The sequence below is a fragment of the Stegodyphus dumicola genome, chromosome 12 (genome assembly GCF_044657685.1).
Source record: "Stegodyphus dumicola isolate Sdum_Otavi_A_Nest chromosome 12, ASM4465768v1".
NCBI lineage: Eukaryota > Metazoa > Arthropoda > Arachnida > Araneae > Eresidae > Stegodyphus > Stegodyphus dumicola.
This window is the reverse complement of record NC_140779.1, coordinates 5,248,253-5,275,420: the sequence shown is the minus strand read 5'-3', so window position 1 is coordinate 5,275,420 and position 27,168 is coordinate 5,248,253. Positions and strand designations below refer to the sequence as shown.

At 34.4% G+C, this 27,168-nt stretch overlaps 1 protein-coding gene across 1 annotated transcript in view; it reads right to left on the bottom strand.

Moving 5' to 3' along the window:
- Positions 1-224: 224 nt before the first annotated feature.
- Positions 225-27,168, bottom strand: part of LOC118192776 (putative glutamate receptor) — a 57,974-nt gene continuing 31,030 nt past the window's right edge. Inside the window, exons 5-7 of the mRNA XM_085806912.1 lie at positions 20,659-20,903; positions 16,168-16,448; positions 225-500 (exon numbers count right to left, since the gene is read on the bottom strand). Of these exons, the coding sequence (XP_085663038.1) occupies positions 278-500; positions 16,168-16,448; positions 20,659-20,903 (749 nt within the window). The 3' untranslated portion in view covers positions 225-277. The remainder of the gene's footprint in view (positions 501-16,167; positions 16,449-20,658; positions 20,904-27,168) is intronic.

The window sequence follows — 27,168 nt, the reverse complement described above, 5'->3', positions numbered from 1 at the left end:
AATAAACTGGAGATCCACACTTTTTATACTTCTTTTAACTGAATGTTTCAAAATGCGACCATATGCATTTTCTTGTTTTAAATGTCCTCTATGAACTTCAAATTACATGCTGTGTTTTCTTAATTTCTTTTAATATATTGCTGAATTTTTTGCTCATTTTTTGCTCCAAGTGTTCTTTTATATGTGCCATATAAATTTTCTCATTTATACGTCGATGATAAACACAAGAAAAATAAAATATTATAGAAAAGAATTTAAACTTAGATTTTTTTTTTTTTTAATTTACACTTATTCTTTTGAAGCAATAAGCATATCTTTCAAAAACAAATATAAGCGTTGATAACAATATTCCTACACCGAATAATACAAACGCTCCTATAAGATCATTAATCTCTAAAGCCTTTGTTACTGAAGAGGTTTGTTGAGTGCAAATCTGATATTCCATTAATGAAGATAAAAACGTCCTGTGTGCTAAATCGGCCTCAGTGAACCACAAGAGCCTGAAAGAAAGCAGTAATGATACTAATTAGACAATGTTTAATGTGATATAACTTATAAATGCAATGGTATTTTTCTTTCTTACTAATAGAAACAGAAATATTAATTGAATGAGGTATATTACAGTGAAGTTTGCTTATTGCGTAGTCTTATAGAACAAGCATACTACATTTGCAGGTTCGAAAAATAAAGAAATTAAGAAAAAGCAAATTTAGCTTTTTAAGATGAACAGTTGTCTCCATGCCGAATGTCATCGAGTTCAAACTTTACTCAAGACAATATTTTAATACAACGCTTAAAAGGAAAGGTAGCTTGTAATATTTCATAGAATTCTGTCGATAGACTATGACAGTAATATCAAGCTCAAACTGCGTACGGGAAGAATGCACGATCTGGAAACAGCTGACGGGAAAAATTTTTTTAAAACAAAATGAAAATATTTTTCGCAAAATAAAAAATACATATTTTAAATAAATTTTAAGTTTCGCTTACTAAATATTTATCAAAGCATCCATAAATAATAATAATAATATAGCAAAGAAAAAAAAAACAAATTTTTATTAATTTTATATCTAAAATTAATTTTTGTATCTGTAAAACTTTTTGTTCTTTATTCTTCGTAATTCAAATATACACTCTTAGACATATATATATATATATATATATACAATTTTACATTTTGGCTGCCAATGAATGAACGGTTGTCGCTACAGCGCATCTGATCTGTGCAACCGGCCGGATATTTAAGAGGAGAAATAACGATTCTAGGTCACATATTCTTTACGAATTTCATTCCGTATACTCTGGTAGACAGTAACTATGCCTCGCATACATTGAGAGAGGTCGTGTAGTGGGCTCAAAGAAGCCGGTTGGTCTTATCGGCGAATAGCTCGACATTAGAGCAGGAGCGATGCCATTATTAGACGATGTTGGTAGGAATGGGTGAACCATGGCCGCACACAGCGTCAAGAAGGAAGCGGTAGGCCTAGAGAAACGACAGAACGTGAAGACCAAGCAATCGTCAGAGCGGCACTCACAGCCCCAGATGCATGTACGTACAACTAGTGCTTCAGTGACCGCAAGGACCTTTCATAGACGGCTCACAGAAAGGGAGTTGGGGTCACGGCGCCCCTTGCGCCGACTACCATTGACCTCTGTATAACGTCAAGCCCATTTGCAATGGTGTCGGCCTCATTCGCACTGGAATGTCACTGACTGGAGTAGAATAGTCTTGAATGATGAGTACCGCTTTGAACTGAGCTCCGATGACCAGCGGAGGTGAGTCTGGAGACGCCCCGGACAGCGGTGAGATACCAACCTGTCTTCCGGCAGACAGGCCGAGAACCAAAAGTGACGGTCTAGGGTGCCATTTCATTTCATAGTAGGACTCCTTTGGTTGTCATCCGTCGCAACCTTACAGCACAGCGGTACGTCGACGAAGTTCTAAGGCCCGTTGTGTTGCCCTTCATGTCACGCCACTCTGGGGTTACATTTCAGCAAGATAATGCCCGCCCCCACACTGAACATGTTTCTACTGCTTGCCTTAGTGCTTGTCGAACATTACCTTGGCCAGCAAGGTCGCCGGATCTCTCTCCTATTGAGCACTTTGGAGCATTATGGGCATGGCCCTCCAACCAGCTCGGGATGTTGACTCTCTAACGCGCCAGTTGGACAAAATGTGGCACGATGTCCGTCAGGAGGACATCCGCAACTTCGATCAATCGATGCCAAGCCGAATAACTGCTTGCATAAGGGCCAGAGGGGGACAAACGCGTTAGTGACTTTTTCTACTTTGTGAAGCTCTATCACTTCAATAAATCATCTAGTTTTTCTCAAACTGTAATCATTTGTTTTTCTCTACATGTACATCACTTCTACCGATTTTCGTCCCATTCGGATAACTCCTTCTTGGTGCGCCGTTTTTTTTTTTTTTTTTTTTTTTTTTTGTCTAAGAGTGTATTTAATAAATGTCTGAAGGTTTAATGTTTACCTGTCAAATATAATGATAGATAAATATTGAATTTTCAAACTGACATTTATTTCAAACAATACTAGCATGCTTAACACTCCGTCGGGAGCAATTCGGAGGCATAGTGAGTGAATTATTTTAAGTTTAAATGATTTAAACTAAAATAAACAAATTATGAAAACTTTCTAAGTTTCACAGAAAAATTTCCAGGAGGGATAAAACTTGGGAATAAAGATTTACATCATGTTGTAAATTAATTAGCTACATTTATAGATGTTCTGGTGCATTATTCTGATTCGTTTTTATCAGAAATGAAAATAATACAAACTCGAAGTTCAAATAAATAAAATCTACAAATCTCTTCAACAAAAGCATAATTGAAATGTCAACATGCAACACACAACGCGATGCAAAGCGCATCTAAAGAGCGAAGCTCACATGGCGATATCTCAATACTCCGTAGTCGACTCTTGAGCTGAGAAACTGAGAGCAGATGCTTTTTCCGATTTTATGCAGTTTTCGCCCGGGCGCCGAGAATTCCGCTTCTGGAAATTACTAGAAAATAGTAAAATTTACATATAAGGGAGGTGTGCGGTTACAGTTACATAAAAGGATCAATTACCGCGCCAATTTCAGTTACATAGCGACCGGCCAAAAGTGTTGCCAAATTTGGTGTCCTTTGGCGATTTATTGACAAATTCGCCAACAAAAATTAGTCGCCAAAACCTTCGCCAACTTTGCGATTTCTCCATTTACGTCAATGTTAAATACTCCTTTAATCTTATTTTATACCACAGCTTCGTCTATTATGGCGTCAAAAATATTACTTCACATATTAAAATTTCACTAAAATTATTTAAATATATACAAAATTTGTAACAATATGATACTTCAATTAAAATTCATATTTTAAAACAAATATCAACTCAAAGCCGCATTCATCTTCTCAATTATTTTGGCATTATTTATTATATATCCTGAAATATGTATGGTAAAATTTTGTCTGTTCAGGCTATGTTAAGTAGTATCTAGAACACGGATCGCTAAGATTTCGATCGTGAGCTACCAGGTTTAGGTCACTTAAGGGTTTTTCCATTTAAGTATTTTTCTTTTTCACTATCATTTTCGTATTAAAAACCAATATAATAAATATATGATTATATGACGAATTCAAATCATAATTTGCAAGCAAGTCACACGAGGAATAACGCTGTAGCAATAAATTGCCTTAACACTAAAACTCTTCCGCTGCATTTGAAATTAAACAAATTATTGTTTAACTCATGAAATCGTCAAAATGCTTTAAACAGGTGGGCAGTAGTAACATGTACAATATTCTAAAATTAAATAATTTGAAATTTTAGAATTTGTTAGAATTGTTTATTTAGCAATAGTCGTATGAATATATAAAAACACAGCATAACATTATTTATGCTGCAGTGTTGTGTAAACTTTTTTATGGAAATAAGTTTATAAGTTATTTCTCCCGCCTTCTTAGCATGCCTTCGTAGTGTGGTGGTCTACACGCTGGGCGCGTATTCCATAGGTCCATGGTTCGATTCCCGCAGAAGGCGTTGCTCATCTTTCGTGTTTCCTGTTTCCAAAAAATACCTAATGTCCCTACAGTGGCGCTCGTACTAAAAGGGTGGTGGATGATGATTCTCTATATCCAGGATTTGGCGATTGGGTCCCCTAAAGAAAGCAGTCCCCTTTTAAAAGGGGGGTGTATATAAGGTATTTCTCACGCCTTGTTGCCGTGCCTTCGTAGTGTGGTGGTCTGCACGCTGAGCGCGTATTCGAGATGACCGTGGTTCGATTCCCGTCGAGGGCGTTGCTCATTTTTCATCTCTCCTGCTTCCAAAAAATACCTAATGTCTCTACAAGTTGAGCAAAAATTTTAAGCCGAGAGCATCTTAACGAGCAGAAAATCAAGCAATCCTGTTTTTAGATGAATCACGATTTCATTTCCGGTACTTTTGTCTTAATGAAAAAGGTTGTGTCGATTGGCCATTTCTTTACCTGTAACTGTAGTTATATAGTGAATAAAAAGGATCAAAGTCGAAAAGGCAGATCAGGTTACGTCAGGTACAGTGCACACCCAATGTTTGACCATAGGTCATGTACACAATATAGCACCCTGAAAAGGCACTGTATAAAAAACGCACTAAAATTTTTTTTTGTAAGCTTTGTCTTTTTACAACTAGCTTAAACAAACCGCAATGAAATCATTTCACGAAAGGTAATTTAACAGCTTTCTAAAAAATAGCTGTATTAATGAAGAATCATTTACAACGGATCTAGTATTGAAAGTTTCTTTAAAAGTGCATAGGGAGACGCTTAAGATTTTCTCAAGATGCCATTTTTTTAACAGATTACTCAAGCGTTCTCTGTGTTAACATTCGCTTGACTGAGATAACCTCTAAACTGTTTATATGAGAGCATTAACTTTCGCTCTCTCGCTATGCCTGGAATTCTAAGAACAAAATTATAAAAGCTTATAAACCAAATTTATTTCGTTCTTTGAAAGTCATTATTTACGCATATCATCCCTGGACTTACGTCAATTGAAATCTGAACTTCAGAAACATCGAGCAGTGACCTTGCTATCGTCAAATAAAGGCGTCAGTGTTTTTTCAAGGTCTAATGTGTTATTTTTTTACCCTTGATATTATTAAAAGAATGAAAGAAGCCAATTACGTTATCGTTGAAAAGCATGCTTTTTCTAGGAACCATCCGTCATCATAGGGCAAGGCGGGAGACAAGGGTGCTACCAAAAGTGACAGGGATGCAGTTAAATTTATTCTTCTTACTGTAGATAGGAGCATATTCGCTCCTTATTTGGACAACAGTCTTCTTTTTTAACTCTGCTTTATATTTGTTTGTCAGTTATTTATGAACGAAAACTTCGGGCCAAGAGATTATAAATGCAAATTAATGAATGATTATTTGCGAGAGACTAAGACCTACGACAGCATGACTCATTAAGGAAACTTAAATACTCGCATATCAAATGTAATCAGTTCCATGCTAATATTAATTTCGGGAATGTTCTTATATAAATCTGTTGAAGGTTTTCCGTGTCCAAGGCTGAGAATTTCATTCAAGCTTAGATGCTCATTTTACTGTAAATTATATGCTTAATTTTTTAACCTTCCCGGAAGAAAAACTGCAGCTCATGATAAAGCAGAACATAAAATAAATTTCAGCAACGCGCTGAGAAAGTGAAATAATTCATTTCGAGCTTAGTTACTGTTATTACGAATTGTTTTACTGCTGCGTGAACTGAGATATTAGATTTAGATTTCTCTTTAGATGCGCACTTATTTTATTTGATTATTTTTTCATTTTCATTTTATTTTATTTTGCATTGCCTTCTATTTAACGTTGTTAGTAGCTAGAATTAAAAATTATTGATTATACTGCGTGATAAGAAAAATAATTCTTGCACATAAAAATAACGAGTTCAGATACTTACAATCATTCTAGTAATTACATCTCATAGAACAATCAATTATATACAGCTTTTAGTTTTGATTCTTTTAAAATTTTTTGCAGAAATTAAAGAAAATATTTATTTAGATATACAAGAAGTATATACATGCGTCTCTTTGCATAATCAAAATGTTTTGATTATCAGTTTTTATGATAAACAAACCATTTTATTTGTGCATTATTTGTCTTTGAATTACTAAATGTATTTCGTAATTAAATTGCACATTTGAAAACCTATCACTGAATTTAAAATAAAATTACTAAATAGCAATTACTTTATTCAGTACAAGGTTCTTTTTAGTAAATTAGAATTTTCCTAATCAGATGCAATTTTTAGACATAATAAAAATGCATATTTATATTACATCTGTCCCATTTCTGTTAAAAATGTTTAACGGGGACTTGAATTAAATCATGAATAACAAAATTTCAATGGCAATGATTACTTGCTTAACATTTTTATTAAAACTAAACAGATTCACACACTTGGTGCTCACAATTCGCCACCACTTGTGACTAACGAAGTTAACAGAAAATAAAAATGTAAAATGCACATTAAATTAAGATGGCTAACGACTGGTTCCTTAGCTTAACTAAATCTAGTGTTCTTTTTATAAGAATAAGTTTTATTAACCTTTTATCGAACTTGTGAATTCAGCCTATTACGACCCCGTTCGCACGCAACAATATATTTTGATTCTTTTAACCCCCTTCTAGGACTATATGGAAATAGACTATAAATTTATATATTTTATGATCCATCTAAAATAAAAATGTTACCAAATTGCAAAACTATTACTTCTGGTGCTCTAGCTTCAGTCAGTCATGAAATCGATCTGGCATAATAATTTTGATGGATAATTTAAATATTATTAATCCAAACGGGCTTTTTCTCTGAAGGACTATTGTTTTCGGTTTGCGATCTTGCGTTGGTTCACTTTATAGTGCCCGTTTCACTTTTCAGACTGTTGTCACCGAATGTTAGAGTCTTGCGTTATATTTGAAGAAGTTAAATAATGAAACATCTGCATAAATGTTTGTATATTTCTCGCATTGTGGTAAAACAACGGTACATAGAGCCATCTAATTTTGAATGACGTAATCCTACTGCGAATATGGGCATGTGGAAGCTCAAATTTGAAATTCTGAATTTATTTTATTATCGATTTCATATTTTGTAAAACTTTAACGAATTTTTGATTAACAAACTCAAGGATTTCAAAGCGAGCAATGGCAACGTTGTACAGAAAAAACATTTTTATCTCCAGCGCGCGAGACTCTGTATCGGAAATTCTAAAGATATGCTCAATTTAAAACTATTTTACGATATTGCTCTTAAACTGAAATTTATGGTTTAAGTGTGAAGAATGTGATATTTACTAAATAAAGGTAACAGACAAAATGTTAAAAAAAAAAAAAAAAAAAAAAAAAAAAAAAAAACGCCCCTTTGGACGTAATTTAGAATTTGAAACTTCCAGATTTTTATTTTGCTTGTTTTTTGGTGACTTAAATCAAATTATTAGCTGTAGTCATAAATGCAGTGTTAGCTATAGGTTGAGCCGGGACAAATAAAGAGGGCACCAAATAAGCTATGAAAAGTATTAAATTAAAAAAAAAGAAATTATGATTTTTTACTTTGGAATACATTAAAGAATTCAGCCTTTCATCCTTTGAGTAGGTCTATAAAATGAGTACCAAGTTCTCTTGGCGACTAAACACCGGGATGTCCAGCGACAGGTGACAGGTGACGGAGGACGGGGACGTCTGGTGTTTAACATAGGTAAACAGGCGTGTGTCCCACACCCTTCTCTATCTAGGAATAACAACTCCCTGGGGCCCCGTGAGGCTGCCTCGGGAGTTTATAATACAGATCTAAAGATCAATACATGGCCAAACAGGGGCTGAGGATTATTGTTTGACAATGGTTGCATGACAATAACTTTGTGGGTGTGCATGGCTGTTGGAATAACACAGATATATAAAAATATACAAAACAAATACAAGAATAGATACATATACAGGCAAAAACAAACAAATACTAACAGATACGAACATAAGGATGCATTGATATTAAGATAAATATGAAGAGAGACACATGTGTAAGATACAAGAGTAAAAACAAGAGTAATAAATACTTATAGAGTCATATGTGTATTGCTGGTATCCTTGGGGTTGCAAATGTGCTGTGAGCACTTAAACACAGAGATGAAGCTATTAGTACCGGATGTCGAGTTATGGTGCCAGGAGTTAGTGTTAGAGTTCGCTGAAAGTACAGTCTGCACTATAGTTCAAATTTGCAAGAGTTCAGGCTACACTAAAGTTTAAGGTCCAGCGACAAGTTGACCACTTGTTCAGGGCATATGCTCACGCACCCCGGGGACCACGGTCAAGAAAACAGATATTGGGGCACTGCAGGCCTTGGCCCACTAGGAATGTTGCGCCACTGAGTTTAGTTTAGTTATACATTAAAGAATATCAAAAGAATTTTGTGTTATAAGCAATCCAGCTGAATCTAAAGAAGAATTAACTTATCACTAACTTTTTCTCAAAAGAAATAAAGTTTTACAGCAGTTCATATTTTGCTTTTTAACAGACAATTTATTGTTGAAAGTAAAGAAGTTAATTCATACTTGCTGCAAGGAGCTGCATAGACTAAACTTTCATAGAAATATTATATTGCCAACATTAGTAATTTTCTATAGTGTCCCCTTAATCTGAACTATACCTCATAACAAACTTTCCAGTTATGTCTATCTACAATAACAGTCTAACAAGTCTACTAAATGAACACTGCGACCGAACTTTTTTTTTAATCGAATAGCGGGAACTTGCCTTTTTTCAACATTGGCAGCTTTTAAGGCCAGAAGTGGTGGCCATTTTATTGTGGAGGCACCTAACAGGTCGCCACCGTTACTTTCTATGAGGCAGCAGACACTTTACATCCATGCCTTCGCCGAGATTCGAACCCGGGCTCTTCGGTATCGTAATTGACTCCCATAATCACTTTACCATCTGAGCGGCACTGCGATGGAACCTCTTGGTGCAGATATAACGAATAAAGTTTCATTGGAATAGCATCAAAAGACTAAACAATGGTGCTAGAAATCGAAATGAACCTTTTTATTAGTCTTTACTCCACTTTTTGTATAAAATTTATCAAGGCTCATGATTCGAGGCCTTGTGTTCCATATACAGTTTGCTCAGGAGCTGTATAGATTGTTTCGTTTGTTTCTGAAATGGTCACATATTGCTCAAGAGATTAACCGAATCAGAATATTAGTTTATCTTATTCTTTGTTTGTTGAAATGTTTAAACATATAAGGCAAGACACAAGTTCTATTTTTCTTGTTTCGCCTGTTTCTAGTTATTTTGTTGTGTTTAATGCAGACAGCCCGTTCGCCGAGATTTAAATCCGGCTCGAAGATTACCAGTGTTCAGCGATCTAATTTGCTTGAGCGCTGGCGGGCCTATCCTTATCGGATTCGAATGCTTTGAGATTTTCCGTTTGTTAGCTATGCACGCTAATTGACATTAATAATTTAACAACATAACTTTTAAAAATTAGTTCACAAAACCCAGTATGGCATTCGGGAGGGCGAATCAATAAGCGACAGCAGCTGCACTTAATCTCACAAGAGAAGACTATATATTACGTTTGGCCAAATTGTTGAAGCAAATATAGTCGTTATATGTCACAATTTTTTAATAATCAATAATTCATTTTTAAAATTATATTATGCGTACAATAATTTGGAAAAGTAAGGCATTATGCTATTTCATTTTTGAAACAGCAGGATGGTTAATGTTTTATTGACGATAGAACTTAACACGATGGTTAATGGTTCATTGTAGATAGAACTAACTTATTGTACTAACTTAACAGAATTCCACACAACGATGGAAACATGTTTGGGTTAATTTCAGAAAAGCCAAAATGAAAATCATGTTCCGTATTTCTTTCAAAGAAAATAAGGAGAATAAAAAAGTTGCTTTAAAAGTTAAATTTCTTTCCTTAGAAAAATGTTACCGCCGGCGAAATGATCTCACTATGGAAGCATGTTTCCTCACTGAAAATGTACGGCAAGTTGGCAAATATATCTTTTTAGAGAAAGTTGTTCTATAATGGAAAAAAATTCAAAATTTGCCAGAGAAAGAAATGAAACATTTTGTTTAACATTATATAGCCCTTAAATCGGATGTAAATATTTTGTAATTACGTACGTACTTTATAAATGCACGTTTCAAAAGCAAATCCTGTAAGCAGTCTAACAGGAAATGGGCCAAATGTGACGTCGACAGGAGTTTATCGCGACAATATAGTACATAGTTTTTTTCTGCTACACCCAAAAAGGCAAAATGTAATGAAATGTTAAAAAACATGACATTACATTTTGCCTTTTTGGTACTTTCGATTACGATTTTCTGTTTACTTTAATTCTGAAAAAATTATTCATTTTAGATTTTTGTAGCTTATTTAATATTTTGCGAAACATATTTTTTCCCTTTCTGTATTATATTAATTTCATTCAACAACAAATTTTTCTTAATGCTATTATGACCAGATGTAAAATTCAAATAATCCCTTTAATAAAATAACGTAAGAAGTAAATGTTTCACTAATGATATAAAAACCGAATTAGTTCTGTTTCTGAGATTCCTCTCTCCGCGTTTTTCAAAATTATTCCTGTTCCCGCGAAATCGGAAAGTACAGTCCCCCTTCCACAGCTCCTCAGGAGACGTCGAGATGAGTCATTAAGAAGAGCTGGCCAGTTTCTTTGTGAATAAGTTAGTCTTCGTTATACTGAAGACGTGCCTTAGTTAGTTTCATTCCATTTGTAATTCTGCTACAATATTAGCTGTAATTTTCACATCTTATGTGAATCAATATGGATGTTTTAGACATTAATGGAACTAAAAGGAAAAAAAAAAAAAAAAAAAAAAACCTTTAGCCCTTTATAAAGGTTATTAGTATCGAATTCAAAATAAAAATAAGGAAAATGTAGTTTACTGGATTTGCATAACTGAAAGAATTAAAAGCAGCAAAAGCACAATTAAGACCAAAGAAGTCGTTGTTTTAGAAGAAAGAACGTCGTTTTATAACGAATATTTATTCTGAAAGATTTTGTTATAGCTCACATTTATGCAGAATATTGGAAGAATATTGTTTTTTACTTTAGGAAACAATTTTTAAATTCATTGCCAAAATCATTGCAGAGTTTGCACATCTCTCTCTCCTTTTAAATACAGTATTATGTAAAGATCTGAGATCGTAAATATTTTTCATTTTAAATCTAAAACTTTTTTGCTTTCCTACAGTTCGGGAGAGGCCAAGGTCCACTCGCCCCCCCCCACTATATAACCCATGGAGGTAGGAAGTTAAATGGAGTGGCCCTAAACCGGTTTCCCCCATACCCTGCTTTGAAGCACTTTCGATCAATTCGTTTGGTGACCAAAACATTGGGTAATTTACCATTAAGTTCAATGGGTTTTGACACGATCGGATGTAAATATTTTGTAATTACGTCGTAAAAATGCATATAAATGTATATATTTTCTTTTACTACTATACTTCAAAGTCATAAGTATATGAAAAGAATATATTTTTAAACAACATTTCATTCTGAAAGGAATTAAATGCTATACTTTTCACAGAATAGTTTGCTCAGAATGGTTTAATTTGAATGAAATATTTTCACAAGTTTTTGTTAATTACATTAGAAAGAAAATTTAAGCTAATTCGATTTTATTCGGTTAAGGATTACAAAAATTAAGATCAAAGTTTATTGCATTATTATTATTAAAATTATACATTATTTCTTTTCTATTTATAGAGCTTCTTCCTAAAATACTTTCTCAAATATGACAGGATTTTTTTAGCTTCTGAGGCATTTTTTTAAATCGAAAACTATAAGTCAATTTATAATTAATGCTCTATTCGGTCCATTTCAAATTAGAGCACCTTTTATTTTAATAGCGAAATACTTTACTGAATAGTACTTAACTTTCTCTGAATATTTCTGAAAGGGAATAAAATAAGGATTATATTTTAAATATTTTTTTAAATTTGTAACTGAGTTATTATAAAATGTAAGGGGAATAATTATTTTAATTATACTTATCAGATTTTTTTTTATCCTTAATTTCAACAATTCATATTCCAAAACTCCACTTTATTACTTTCTTAAGTACGCATCTCATAGAAATTACTTTACAATACCTTTTAACAGATTGCTTTCCAGTACGAACAATTCTTGCTTAACTAGATTTATAACGTATTTGTCAACAGGATGTCAATTGTCAATTTAAGTTTACAATTCAATGTTAAGGTTATTATATATTTAGATAATATTTATAATCATTACAAATTTAGATACATTTAATAATTAGATTTCTTCACAGTAACTTTCACAGTTGTTTATGAATGAATAAATCCTTCATTTCAAATACATTTATAAATAATTTAATAAATATTTACGTATTTTGTTAAAGGCAGATACATGCTTTTTGCAAGCAATAATGCTCATACATATTTCATATTTTTTATTTCCGGCATATGGAAATCTTTAATTCCTGTGCATTCACTATATTTTTCGAGTAAAGTAATTTACACTCATTTTTAAAAAGTACATGGTACAATAATATGTGGATGGGGAAAAAAAAAAAAAATATTTAAAACATTTTGTCGTTTGGAACATAAAATAAAAGTAGCGAATACTCTATCAAGTGTTTAGATTGTATGCAATTTTAAAGGTATGGTGAAGTATTTTTTATTCTTTAAGCATGAGTTTCTGAATGTAAACAAAAAACACCCCATCTGGTGACCGAAGCTTCGGAGCAGTGCTTCACTTCTAATACCGGTTTGGCCACTCCTTCCTTTCTTACCTCCATGGTTTCTGTTGACTCATAAACGTAAAAAAGGTAGCTTTTATCTGAAAAATGCCGAGAGAGTTAGACGTATCTCGCATCAGAAAAGCTTTTTCCTTTCCCCTTCTGTAGTAACGCTGCAATGTTACTTTATAATTAACCAAGAAAGCCTAAATAAATCTAAAAAAAAAGACGACAGGTCATAGCTTTTACACCCCGGAAGTTCGGCGACATTACAATATAAAAGAGCTTTGTTTAAAAGTTTTTCTTGACCAAGTGAAAATGCCATGTCGTTTTTTTAATTACTTTAAATTTTCAAAAACATCTTTATTAGTTTTACAAATTCGATATTTCTGATTCAATTTCAGGCGCATTTATATCTTTCTGATATTTATGCGCTAAATTATGAACTGCTGCCTTTAATTAACTAGATCTAACGATATTAATTTTTACCAGTTAATTTTGTTATCGCCATTTCAATTGTGAGATTAAAGCATCTAAAATTTGCTTAATTTTCATTTAAACACAATATTTACTTAAAATTATATCAGTTCTGTTTTGATAATATTTATTTATTTTACAATACCAAACATTAGCGCTGAAGACATTAGTTCACGGGTTCTGCAGTACTTTTTCACACTGTCGTCATTCCACGAAAGTGCGATACAGTTATTTAAATGTTCATAGGCTGGTTGAGTCACACAAAACACAGTTTGGGAATCCACCACTCCAATTCGTAAAAGTACTCTCACAAACAGTCATCTCCAATTAGACCGTCTAAATGGAGCTACTGCTGTCTTTCTTGGAAAACTGGGAATGAAAGTTGTCTCTTCCATCAGAAAATCCTCCATCTCTATCCATAAGACGGGAGGAGATAAAGTTAGATAATCTCGGTTCAATTCTAAAGCCTCAAATTCTCTCTGAGCAGTATGGATAAAGCCAAATTTGAGTTTTAAGATTTCTAGAAATTTCATTATGTAAAATTCCCCCAAAAAGAGTTGCTGGGCAAAAGCTTCTGGCATAATAGAATCCCTCAATAAAATCGCGAATAGAAGCACTTTTCTGCAAATAAAATCACGAAACGATATTCTGTTTTGATAATATAATTTATTAGTGTTTCATTTTCGTTTCTGTTCAACTTGCGTTGATATGGTCATATCTAAGCTTACAAATTACAAGAATAATTTGAAAAATAATTTCTCTCGTCTCTTCCCAGGAATGCAGCTTGATAGAAATTTTTGATTGAAAGGCTTAATTTACTTTTTCTATTTCTCTCAGTATAAAGATCGATGCATATAATATGCAAAATTTTTTAAAATTAATTTGTTTCAAAATGCTATTATTTTTTTGCTCGTTGCAATGATTTATCCTTTAACGCCATATCTTCTAACTGTCGATGTACTTCGGTTACTTGTAGATCTAATTATTCAGCAATTTGACTCACTTTTTCATGATACAAAATGGTGTACAACCAAATATCAAAGAAAAAGATTTCCTTTTCTCTAATCTTAGAAAAAAATTCAAATTGAAAACGGTTACCTTAATGTAAAATAAATTCATCTTGTACATACTTAAACAGGAAAAGGATCTTCAATATTTCTGTCATGGCTTAATTAAATTGTTCAATTTAGGAAAATTCCTACACTTGAAATGTGAATAGTTTTCTTTGTATCGTTTAAGTTATTTTTAGAACAAAATAAAGTTTTATCTATTATAGCGTCCGTCCGCCCGCCCGCACTCATCTCATCCCTCACTCATCCATCATGTTGAACTTCCTTTTCCAGTTTTTCCCTTCTCTTATATTCAATGCCACTCAAATCTTTACGGTGTCTTCCTTTTTCCGCGATTCCTGTTTCTGCGGTAGTCAAATACGTTCCTGTTTCCGCGAATTCATCAATCTTCATTACCCCTTTCCCAAAGGGGTTACATGGTTACATCATGGATGTAAGAAAGGTAACTTCCTACCTCCATGGTTGTTTGTTACAACATATAGAACAAAAATTAAGTAATGAAATAGATTTTGAAGAAATCGTTAATGGTTTTGCTTTGTTAAAAGCAAGAACAATTAAATAATTCATATTGATATGATAAATGTCCTTGAAAGCTTTCGCAATAATTTTTAGATAGGTAAATTGCTATTTCTACTGCTTCAATATTATTTGCATTTATCAAAAAAGATACTTTTAATGCCTTTTATTTTAAAATTGTAAATCTTTATACAGGGGCCATTTTTTGAAATACTATATGAAGCTATGATTAAGTATTATTGTAAGAGTTATGGTATGATTCGAAATAGTTATTTGTGCGTTTTACAAGTATTTCTTTCTATCTTCCTTCATATACACAAATACCGGATACCTGGTATTTTGTGTAGGGGCGCGAATTTACCGCTATGCGTCTCCCCCCAGATGAAAAAATGTAGGAATAGCTCTGGCTGTAGGCTATAGGCATTAGATATTCTCTTAAATTTTAAGTTCAAACATGTGGCTTCCTTTCTGGCTGTTCAATTTTTAATCTGAACGATTTATTTGTCGGAAAGTATAAATCACTTTAATTTTCACTTCTGCCGTGCTATTTAATAAATTTTGATAAGTTAACTTTGTGATAGTATGTATTTTATATGCCTATTAGCCATGTATTTAGTTTAGTATTTCTACCAACGTATATTAGTTTCATTTTTGTCAGTATATAGTCTGTTTGTAATAAATAGCCAATCACAGCTAAATGGCATTAGTCAGCGGCTAAAAATCTAAAAGGCGAAACTTTACAACTAATGAAGAAAAATATGTAAGGTTTTCTCCCGCCTTTTCTTAGCACTCTCTGTGCGGGTATTCGAGAGGTCTGAGGTTTGAGTCCCGGCCAGGGCATTGCATATTTTTCATCTCTTCTGCTTTCAACGTATACCTAATGTCTCTAGTGGCACCCGAACTAAAAAAAGGTGGTGGATAATGATTCTCTACCACCAGGATTTGGCGATTGGGTCCCCTAATGCCCAGTTGCCCTTTAAAAGAGGGAGCACAGAAGATAGTTTTCCCGCCTTTTTAGCATGTTGAATGCTAAGAAGGCGGGTATATTTTGTTCTATATTCGTGGTGTAATGGTTAGCACTCTCGACGCGTATACGAGAGATCCGAGGTTCGAGTTCCGGTGAGGGCGCGGCATATTTTTCATGTCTCCTGCTTCGAAATAACCTAATATCTCTAGAACTATGTAATAGTTTTTTTTAATCGTATAAAGCTTTTTTAAAGTAACATTAATATACTACAACAGCTTTTCATGGAGCATTATTTTATTGGAAAAAGTATGAAGCTAACTGATAGTTTTTGAGAAATAATTTTTGATTACCTTTCATCAAATTTTCTTAAAACATTCTGGGGAAATTCCTTTCTGAAAGCGAAGGCAATGTATGCAGTGCAAAAGTCGGTAGGTGTAACTCTTAGCCCACATTTGCCGGTCTTCTTAAACCTTTCGCCGATTAACGCTTTCATGGTCACAGTTTCTGCTACATAGACACATTTGCCATCTTCAATTTCATCAAGCCAAAGAGGAGTAGAATTTCCTGGAGGATTTCTCAAATTTTTTTCGGCTCGCCACCACAATGATTCACGTTCTGTCCCAATTAATTTCTTTTAAAAAAAAAAAAAAGTTTTAGACAAATTTAGAATGAAAAATCAAATTAATGTTTGCCTTTTTTCTTTTTTTAGTCTTTGTTTTGTATCATTGAAAATTATATTATTGAGATTTAACAGAAGGATGTTTAGTTTTCCAATTCATAATTCTAATTTATTTATAAAGAGAGTGATATTTTCTTTCGTATTTACTTTTTGCCCACAGATATTAATACATTACTTCGCAATGTGAGATAAGCCTTAAAATATTCAAATATCATCTGCGTTATTTCTAGGATTTCGCCATGAGAATAAAAGTAGATTTAATTTTCAATGATTAATGATAATATACACGTAAAAGGAGACAGCAGGCTTCTGCAGGAGCGCAAAATTGTTTTCGCCCAGTATTGCTGAATTGGTGCAGATTCTTGTTAGCATGGTATTTGCCTGTCATTCTCCAAACTGTTTTGAAAATTACACTGGTATCAAGGAACTAGAGAGAAGTGCTCAAATAACCGCTTTATCTCATGGGCTGTTAATCATATTTGGACCAGACTTTCATTCAAATTAACACCGGAAAATGTTTTTATTATTTATCAACTTCAAGCAAAATTTAAGAGAACGGACATCATTAAGGGTTTCAAAATTAGAAAAAAAAAAAAAAAAAAAAAAAAAAAAGACGTTTCCCAATTGAATAAATTTTAAGAAATAATTTTAATACTTAAACTCAGTAGCAATAAATCTTCAAAGCTTATAAAAAACATTTTTTTTTTAAATTTAAATACATATGCCTTCATGTATAAATTTTTCTTTTTTCTTAATGTCTTTAGTTGTACGATTAGGAATCAATGCAAACTCAGTCTCATGACAAAAACGTATAACTGATAGCTCTAAATAAAATTTATTTGTGGTGGCTTAATTCTTTCTGAGGGTGAGTTTTAATTGTCTTCTAACAAGAGGAGAACCTAGCTAATGAATTTTTTTAGCATCTGAAAAATCAATAATCCATAATTTTGAGGAGCATTCAATAACTATAAGTTCATTTAAAGCCTCTTCTTCAACATCTGTACCATAAACTAAAGTAATTTATGCAGAGACTGCAAATGAAGATTTATTTAGATTAAATTAATTATTATTTAAAGTGTTTAACCAACACTTTCTGTTGTTGTCTTGTCCATGTATTTCATGGAAGAATGGTTATCAGAACCTCAAGGAGGTTGAACTTCTACTTCCACCCTAATTTTGAGAGAGAGCACTTTGGGGGAGGGTCCGAGGGCCTCCAATCCCTCTCCTCTACCACCAAACCACACGAGAGAGCTTTCGGCTCGGCATATATTTAGAATGGCCCATGCCGCAAAGACACTATACATTTACAAACATCGATGATTTCTCCGGGATTCAAACCCAGGCCCTTCGGTATCGCAGCAGGCTCGCCTAACTAATATACCGTCTGGGTGGCAGCATTTATTGTCTACCCCAAAGATAAACCTATTTCAAAACACTTCTCCAAACAGCTACGAAAATTCATTCGATTGAAGGGTTTGAGTCAGGAAAGTTCAATTAATCAAAAAAGGACAAGTAATTATATGTAATAATAAAGACGGTACTTTAATTTCATTGAAACTTTTAAATAAACCGCTATTATAGCGGATTCTAGTCTTCAAAAATTTTAAATATTAAAATCCCGAAATTAAAATCTGAATGCGCAGCTCGCGATATTTCAAATGAGGTACCTCTACTGAACATTTCAGAATGCCGCCCAACCGGTATATTGGTTAACGTCGCAGAAGTAGGCGCTCAATCCCGGAACGAATTCTATTGTTTGTTGGAAGAGTCCAAGATTTGTAAGGATGAGCTAAGAGGAGAAAGGAAAACGGATTTTGAGTATAGGGAATTTCAGTCGTTCCGGGATTGAGCGCCTACTATGAAACTAGCTCCTACTTTGTGAGCGTAGCTAGCGTTTCGTGATTGTCTGCCCCACTTTTTTTACAGTTACAATTTTCTACAATACCTTAAGTAAATAAAAACTTTAGTTACCTATTGTAACTTCATGTAATACTCTGTTACTTTACCGTAATAAGAGTTCTGATAAATATTAAATTTCGTTGGAATAAACAAATTTATGTAATTTCGCCAAAACGTTATGCCTTTAAGCAAATTTTAAATAAACATACAATTTTACATTGCAAACTCGTATTTCTCGACGAAATATTTTTTTTGTTTCATAAATTGATAAAAGTTAATCTGTCCTTAAACAAAATGTTCAATAAAACATGGAGGATAAAAATAAGCAGTGAAACTCCTTCCACGGTTCCGGAATAAGTCAGTGAGCTTATCCATTTTTTCCCTAGTACCCATTGAAAGCCATTCCACTATCTAATTATTTTCGTTGGAAACAATTCCGGAACCTTTCCTTTCTATTCCTCTCACCTACGTATATTGAGCTCGCCCAGCTAACAATAGCAGGCATTCCGATATTGACGGTCTAGTGCATCGCAGACTGCCGTGGCGAAGAGCCCGGCTTCGAATCCTGGAGAAGGCATGGATGCCTGTAAATGTTTAGTTTGCGTGCGGCATGAGGACACTCTCGAGAGGTTGGTGGTAGGGGCAGAGGAGGGGGAGACCCTTGGACCCGTTATCCCGGGGTGCTCTCCATTAACTTGGGGAGGAACTGAGCTAAATCGCACTGTCACCTGTAAGGTGCTCAAGGGCTGTTGACAACGACAGGCGTATCTTCCGCTCTGCCAGGAACAATTTCGTGCGTTTGGACTGACTATATACGGATAAGTGAGCATTAGTCAACAACGACATTTCAGAAGTATCTTATCTAGACTTCGTGTTCCTGAGCATGAAATTATAACACTATTTAAATTTAGAGATAATAATTCAAATAAGGTAAAATAGGCAACTAAATCGAAAACATTTAAAACATTTAAAAACATTCGTCGAAAACATTTAAAAAGGTGCATGAACTCGAGCAATATCATTATTTTCTGGCAATCGTCTACATTCACTGAATTTTAAGGTATTAGTCGATGCTTCGAATGTAAAGAATCTCTTCCTACCATGCAGTAATGTAGAACGAGATGTCACCCCCCCCCAAAAAAAATGTGCTATCGTCATGTTCTGCTAGTCGATGGAATTCAACTGTCGTTTCTGATGTTTCGGAAGGGACACTTATATTACGTATTGGATTGATATACAGCTCCACAGATCTAAGTTGCGGCGGCTCACATTAGTTTTCGGACACTTGTATTTTTGAAATTTATTTGCATGGATCTTATACTAAATATTAAAACATGAACTCCAAATTTTTTTTCTAACATATTAATTTTGCTCTATTTTAAGCCCTGTTTGTTACAAAATAAATATCATGATAAAATGATTTCTTTAAAACGTATTAGTCGGTAACTCAATAATTCGGACACTCAAAACTTTTGTTGAAATGTTTACGCAGATGGAGTTTTATTGTCATAAATTTTTGCATTAAATAAAAGTACATCACAAAAATCTGTATTTGAAAATAGGTTATCTTGTTTAGCAAATTATGTTAGCATTTCCATGTATGGAATGAACACGGCAGTGCGCTAAAATCTAACGGCGAGTTCTGTTACAAATTTGATTATTAATCATTTTAAAGATGGTAAAAATCATTCGAATTTCCCAAAGAATACTTGATGTAAAGCGTTCAGCTATCTTTGACGTTACAAAACGATAGAAATTGCGTGGAACTGTTTAAAATGCACTAAAGTCCTATTGCACCAATGAAATAGGGGATTTTAACGTTTGTTCCTCACGATTCATATGACAGAAACGAGATTTCAACAGGCATACTATCGGCATGCAATCATTATCGAGAAGGGCATACAATCAACATTGGCACAACATTGGCACAATGTATGAAAGACTTGTAATTAACAGAAACACAATCAAGAAAGAAGTAGTTAAATTATTATTTTTTGTAATACTTGCTTAATTCAAAGAAGCACTTCTTATAAAAAATCAATAAGGAGCTAGTTTCAATGCTTGAAAAAGCAAATAACTACGAATTCTTCATGTATATCACCTGTAATGGAACGTAGATTAGGTACAGGAAAACATTTATTCATACAAGGAAACTTACTCGCTTTTAAAATCTTACGCTATAATAATGGATTACCAAAGAAACTATTTCAATAATGTTTTGTAAATGATATTGATTAAAATATAATTTGATAACTGAATTTACCTTAAAGCAATCTAATGGATATGAATTTTGCAAAGTACATATTTTCACTCCTGTGTCTCTAAAGAGCTGATCCATGTTTTGTATTCTTGGGATGAGTTTATCTGAAGCAAATTTCGAAGTAATGACTCCTTGATATGAGTACATAATGATTAACACTGGCCCAAGCAACCATAAAGAAAGCAGCATTCGAAAGGATACGGATGACCAGATGTGAAAATATAGCCATTTCTGTGGAGACCCAATATCTGCAAGGAAATTTATTTCATATCGATACTACTATATTAGCAGAGAGTATGTAGAGAAAAATGATTATTCATTTTCATTGTTCCAATTACATATATCAGAATTATAACTAAATTTGCCATGTCCTTTGCTTTATACACTGGTGGACAATTGCTAAGGATGGGTGATAAATGGCTATATAGCGCGTAGAAAAGTAAGTGTGGTTGGTCGCCAAGTGAAGTAAAATAATGCCAGAATACTAGGACATGACAATAAAGATAATTTATTATGCTATGAAATTCAGAACACTTTGAAAAATTTTCAAGGGACAAAATGGGTATTTTGTGCTTAGTACGTAAAAGTGAGAAAAATTCAACTATCGCCCGCAGGCATTCTGGCGTTAGATATTGACACGGGATATGGCGACCATGGAGGGCGATGTAAGATTCCATAGGTCGTTTCATGCTTTGCACATTATCCAGCAGCTGTTGGGGTAGTTTATCCTATTGTTCTCTCAGTGAACAGATGAGGGTGTCCTTGTTTATTGCAGAACATTGTCGGCCAGCAAGATTTCTCTCCAAAGCATCCCAACCATTTTCAATGGAATTCAGATCTGGAGAACATGCTGGCCATACGAGATGTTCAATAACCTCCTTCTCTAGACACTCTTGGACAGCGACTGTTCAATGACATGTTGCGTTGTCGCCCATTAAAACAAATTTGTCACCGACCGATGGAACATGCGAACATGAGGCAGCAGAGCATCATTAATGTATCGTTGGCCATTTGTAGGCCCAGTTGGAAGCACACAGAGCCATTCGTAAGATCAGTTAGAAGCACACAGAACGAGGTAAGGCGCTTGATCGTGATCCCAGTCCTTACCGTCACATTACATGTAGGATATCGGAACCTGTCCTGGACGTTTGCCGGACTATATGCAGTACCACTCTCACGCCACATTAGTTGTCGTCCACAGTCAGACGACAGACTGAACCTAAGTTCATCTGACAATAGTACACAAGTCCAGTCGTCTTCCCTCCAATTGCGATGCTGACGACACCATTGCAAACAGGAGGAATGTTAGCATCTAGACAATGGAATGCACACAATAAGAGTGCGGGCTCATAGTCCTCCTTGATGCAAACGTCTGGCTACAGTTTTTTCTGGAGATTTGCTTGCCAGTAGCAGCAAGTAGCTGATCTGCTAATTTATTAGCTGTGCTGCTCCGGTTCGTTTTTGTCCACAGCACCATATACCTATTTTCTGCTAGCATCGTACTGCGAGCACGATCTCCCCATCACGTTTGTTACACATTTGATTTGTTTGTAAGGATTTTCAAAGACTTGAAAGAACACTGGCTGATATCGAACTGTCTAGCAGCATCTGTTATTTTTTGCTCTTCGTAAAATCATCTAAGTGATATCAGGAAAACATATTTAAAATTGGAAGTTCGTAAATAACTTCCACATTTTCCTGCCTTCTATTTTGTGGTTGCTATCGCTGCTACTCTTATCCATCCTTAGAAATTGTCCACCAGTGTCTAGTATAAATTTATATCGGTGTTTACTTTCATAATTCACACCAGTGGCCCAGCGGTTACAAAGAGCGTACGATCTGAGTTCGAACCCAGGTGAGGGGTTGCATGATTGATTTTCGTGGTTTTCCCTGTGTTTAAACGTGAATATAAGTTAGTTTCCCTTAGAAGGAAAGTATATCTCCTCTTGCTCTTGCGTGTTTGCCCCTAACCAAGTAACTTTACCTAACCTAACCTACACTCATATTTCTTCAAGGCAATCCTCTGTGAACGATATATTGGGCACCATATACCCTGACTACCAATAAGTATTTGGAAACCTATGCAAATGACGATATCTGCGGTCCTAAGGTGAGTGGTAATTGTTGGAATGTGCCCCGAGTCGGCAAACCAACAAAACTGGGAGATACAGACCAACGAGTGCTGTCCAGAGAAATTCGGAAGAACCGCACCCAACTGAAGGCCCTCATCCGCGAGGAGTTTCAACAGCAACCGGGAGTATTGTTTCAATGAATACCATCCATAAGGAAGCACATCTGCTTGGTTTTCATGGTCGTGCTGCTGCCCATAAGCCTTTGATCACAAAGTCCAACCGCGCTGCTCGGTTAATGTGGTGCAAAGCACATCGAAATTGGACCGTATATCAGTGGAAACGGGTTCTTTGGAGTTACGAATCAAGGTTCACCCTTTACCGTTCGGATGGCAGGGTCTTGGTCTGCCGTCTACCTGGAGAACGTCTCCTTCCAGAATGTATTGTGCCAACAGTCAAGTTCGGCGGAGGTGGAATTATGGTCTGGGAGTGTTTCTCCCGGTATGGGCTGGGACCCATGGTAAGCTCAACTCCGATGCCTACTGCACTATTTTGGATGACAATGTGCTTCCTACGTTGTGGCAGTTTTACGGGTTGGACCCCTGTTACTTTCAGAACGACAATGCCTGTTTTCATGTTTCGACGTTAACCAAGGTGCCAATGGAGTTTATCAAATGGACTGGCCTGCCCAGAGTCCAGACCTGAACCCTATCGAGAACATCTGGGACGAGTTGCATCGCCGAATTCAGGGGTGCACTACCCGTGCAAAATCAGTGAAGGAATTTCTATGTCTTCTCCAAGCCGAGTGGAAGAAAATACCACTAGCTGTCATACAAAAACTTGTGGAAAGTATGCCCCGGAGGGTCCACGCTGTAATTACCTCTCGTGGAGGCTCTAACAACTATTGATTTTGAATAAAGTTAGTTTTTCTTTTCTATCACAGGTGTCCAAATACTTATTGGTAGTCTGTGTATACAGCAAAGCGACATCGTCTACATCAAAGTAATTATCTCTTCAAATGCATTTCCTATCGCTATTTGAATTTTTGGCATTTTAAGTTATTAGAGTTCTTCGGGTATATATAGATCTCGATGCTTATTAAACGTACTGGTTAATAAATTAAGCCGCTTAATACGCTCAGATTTCTAAGAACTAGAACAACGCATACGAAGCAAAGGAAAAAATGCCGTTTATTTAACTCATCACCGTCTCTCATAAAACTCAGATTGGCCAAAGATTTGTGGGGGGTTTATTATTTTAATTAACCAGTTATTTATAATTTAGACTTTTACTATCACTTCTTTATTCCATTTCCACTCTAGAGTGTATATTAATTCGCGTGCATTTAAAGAGGTTTTTAGATTATAAGACTGAGCTCTCTCTCTCTCTCCCTAGGCCACGTAGCTAGGTTGCTAACTTAGATAAAATTTGCAGTCTTCATCCTTTGATATTTGAATATCTACACCGGTTAGGTTTTGAGGTAACTTCGCGTTAAATTAATTTATGTTGTTATTTCGCCATAAGTGCTGGCTGAGTTATAAGCGCAAGATATGCCTTCTGTTCTTCTTCAGTTTTAATAAAGGGCCTTTTAAACTCTTCTCAAGGTTCCATTGTTATTTTAGACTTAGTGATAATTCACTGTCTGTCTCTGTAGGGTTTTGTTCTAATTCATGATAGCTAAGAAAATTACCAAACTTTATACACTGACTCTTCAGGGCTAAAATAGCTTATTTGCACATACCAAAGCTTGCTGAGTCATTAGGATATTTTGAAGTAGGAGACATGAAGAATGAGCAAAGCCTCGACGGGACTCGATCTTGGACCTCTCGAATACGCGCCGAGTGTACGAATATCACGAAGGCATGTAGAAATATACGCAGTTTTTCCTGCATTTCATTTAAACTTATTTCCTCGAATATCTTTAGAGATATATTTCCCATTCAACTAATTCATTTCTAACATCGCGGTAAAGCAAAAAGTGCATAAAACCTCAAAAAGACACCGACTAGTGACAACACTAAAGGTGCAGAAACTGATTTAATTACCTATTCTGCTAAGTTTCAAATGTAAACAAATATGGCTGCTATGGAAAACAAAAATTAGGCTTAGCCGAACTTAAACAGCTTTTTAATTGTTGACAATTCTCCAATTGTTGCATGCAGATTAACTAAAGGCATAAAAAACCTTAACCGGAAGATAAGAATAACATAATTCAATCATTACAAACATATAAGAATTAAAAAAAAAAAAAAATTGAGCTCACCGAGCCGAGTAACAGATTGTATTGTATAACCTTTTTTGTATAACGTAATTTTGTATAACCTGTATATACTTTTAGTGCGGCGATTGCAACCAAAAAGGGAAGTGCACAGCTACATGTTATAACAGTCCTCTATACAAAATTTGAACGTTCTGAAGCTACTCGTTTTTGAATTATGCGAGATACATACATAAATACGTACGTAAGTACAGACGTCCCGAAAACGTTTCTTCTGAATCCATTTTAAATCAATTTTATAATTCGTTTGGAAAAAACGAATCCTTTATTCTGTCCTTACATATAGATCTCATGCAAAAACATCGTTAAATTGCATTCGATGGCGGTCAAAACGGATATTTTCCTTGAAATATGATACCGAAATTTTTCGTGATTACAATACTTCCTTTACTTCGTACAGGGAAGCAAAATTGAAAATATAATTTAAAATAATCTTAAAAAAAGCAGGTATTTTATCTCGTGGTATTCTTAAAATTATTTTCATGCTACAGGAAACCACTGTGTAAAAAGTATTATATGACTCTAAAATACATTTCTATATGATTAACTTGTTCATTATTATTTCTCAGGTATAACCTCTTGAGATTTCTCATCAAACACTAGAATTCCGCGTTGAGATTCGTGTTAAAAAACTCTCTGGTAGAATATATGCGGTATGTTACATACAGCTGGGTACGTAAAACATGTAAATTTCATGATAAATATATTTTAATCCTGTTAGGAACTAAGTCAGCGAAAAATTAAATTGCAGTTTAAGAAGTTATGATTATTATCTAATCTTCGAAGAGGTTATCATTCAAGTCTCAAAAGGATAAGCCGAATTTAAACAATTAAAAAATGTAAAAATAATAAAGCAGTCAGTTACGATAGGTCTATTGTTCAAGAGCAGTCTATCGGAAATCCCCTGGGGGTGGATGAAATTTTAAAGAGAGTCTATGATGCTCAAAGGTCGATAGCCGAAAATGCACCTGCAATTGATCCGCATAATCAAGATCAAATTGATTAAAAAGTATTAATTAAATTTTATATTAACTAATTATTAATATAACCCTTTACAGTAGAAATAAATCAAATTTGATTCAGACCACATGGGTTCGCTAAGATTTGGAATTTAAAAGTCACGAAAGAAATATCCCCAAATCAAAGTTGTTCCCGGACCAAGATTATTGACCTTTGCCACTTGTTTATACAGTATAAGCAAGCTTTTGTCAAGTGAATAACTTAATACGGAAAGAATTTGCCATTTTCTATTTGAAAATTTGTACAATTTGAAATAATAATAATAAAAAAAAAAAAAAATTCTGAAAGGTTTCAGATTTTAAATTACGTCCAAAGAGGCGTTTTTTTAACGTTTTGTATGTTACCTTTGTTTATTCAATATCACGTTCTTTGCACTTAAACCATAAAATTCAGTTCAATAGCAGTTCGCAAAATAATTTTAAAATGAGCCTATCTTTAGAATTTCCGGTACATTTCCGCTCGCTGGAGATAAAAAGGTTTTTTTTTTTCCCCCGTAGAGTGTTGTCATTGCTCGCTTTTAAATCGTTGAGTTTGTTACTCGAAAATTCGTTAAAGTTTTACAAAATATGAAATTGATAATAAAACAAGATCCAAATTTCAAATTTGGGCTTTCAGATGCCCATATTCGCCGTAGGATTACATCATTGAAAATTGGATGGTTCTTGATACCATTGTTTTATCACAATGCGAGAAACATACATACATTTATGCAGATTCTTCATTATTTAATTTCTTCAAATACAATACAGGGCGCTAGTATTTGGTGACAACGACCTGAAAAGTGATACAGCCCTTTAAGGGTTTCAACGCAAAATCGCAAAACGAAAACAATAGTCCTTCAGGGATAAAGCCCCTTTGGAGTAAAAATAATAAAACTTAATAAACAATTTTTTTAAAACTTTTGTTCTGTATTCTTAGAGTAATTGTTTTCTTTAAGTTATTTCTGAGTCATTATTTAAATTTGATTATGCTATAAACTGTATATTATAGATAAAAATGTAAGGGAGGTCGATGAGGAAAACCATTCTTTTAAAAGGGGTTGATGCAAGAAAACGTTTGGGAATGCCTGATATAGAAAATTAAATTTCATGTTTAAAATAAGGTGCATAAAACGGTTAAGTTAGAATGATGGAAAAAATTTCTATG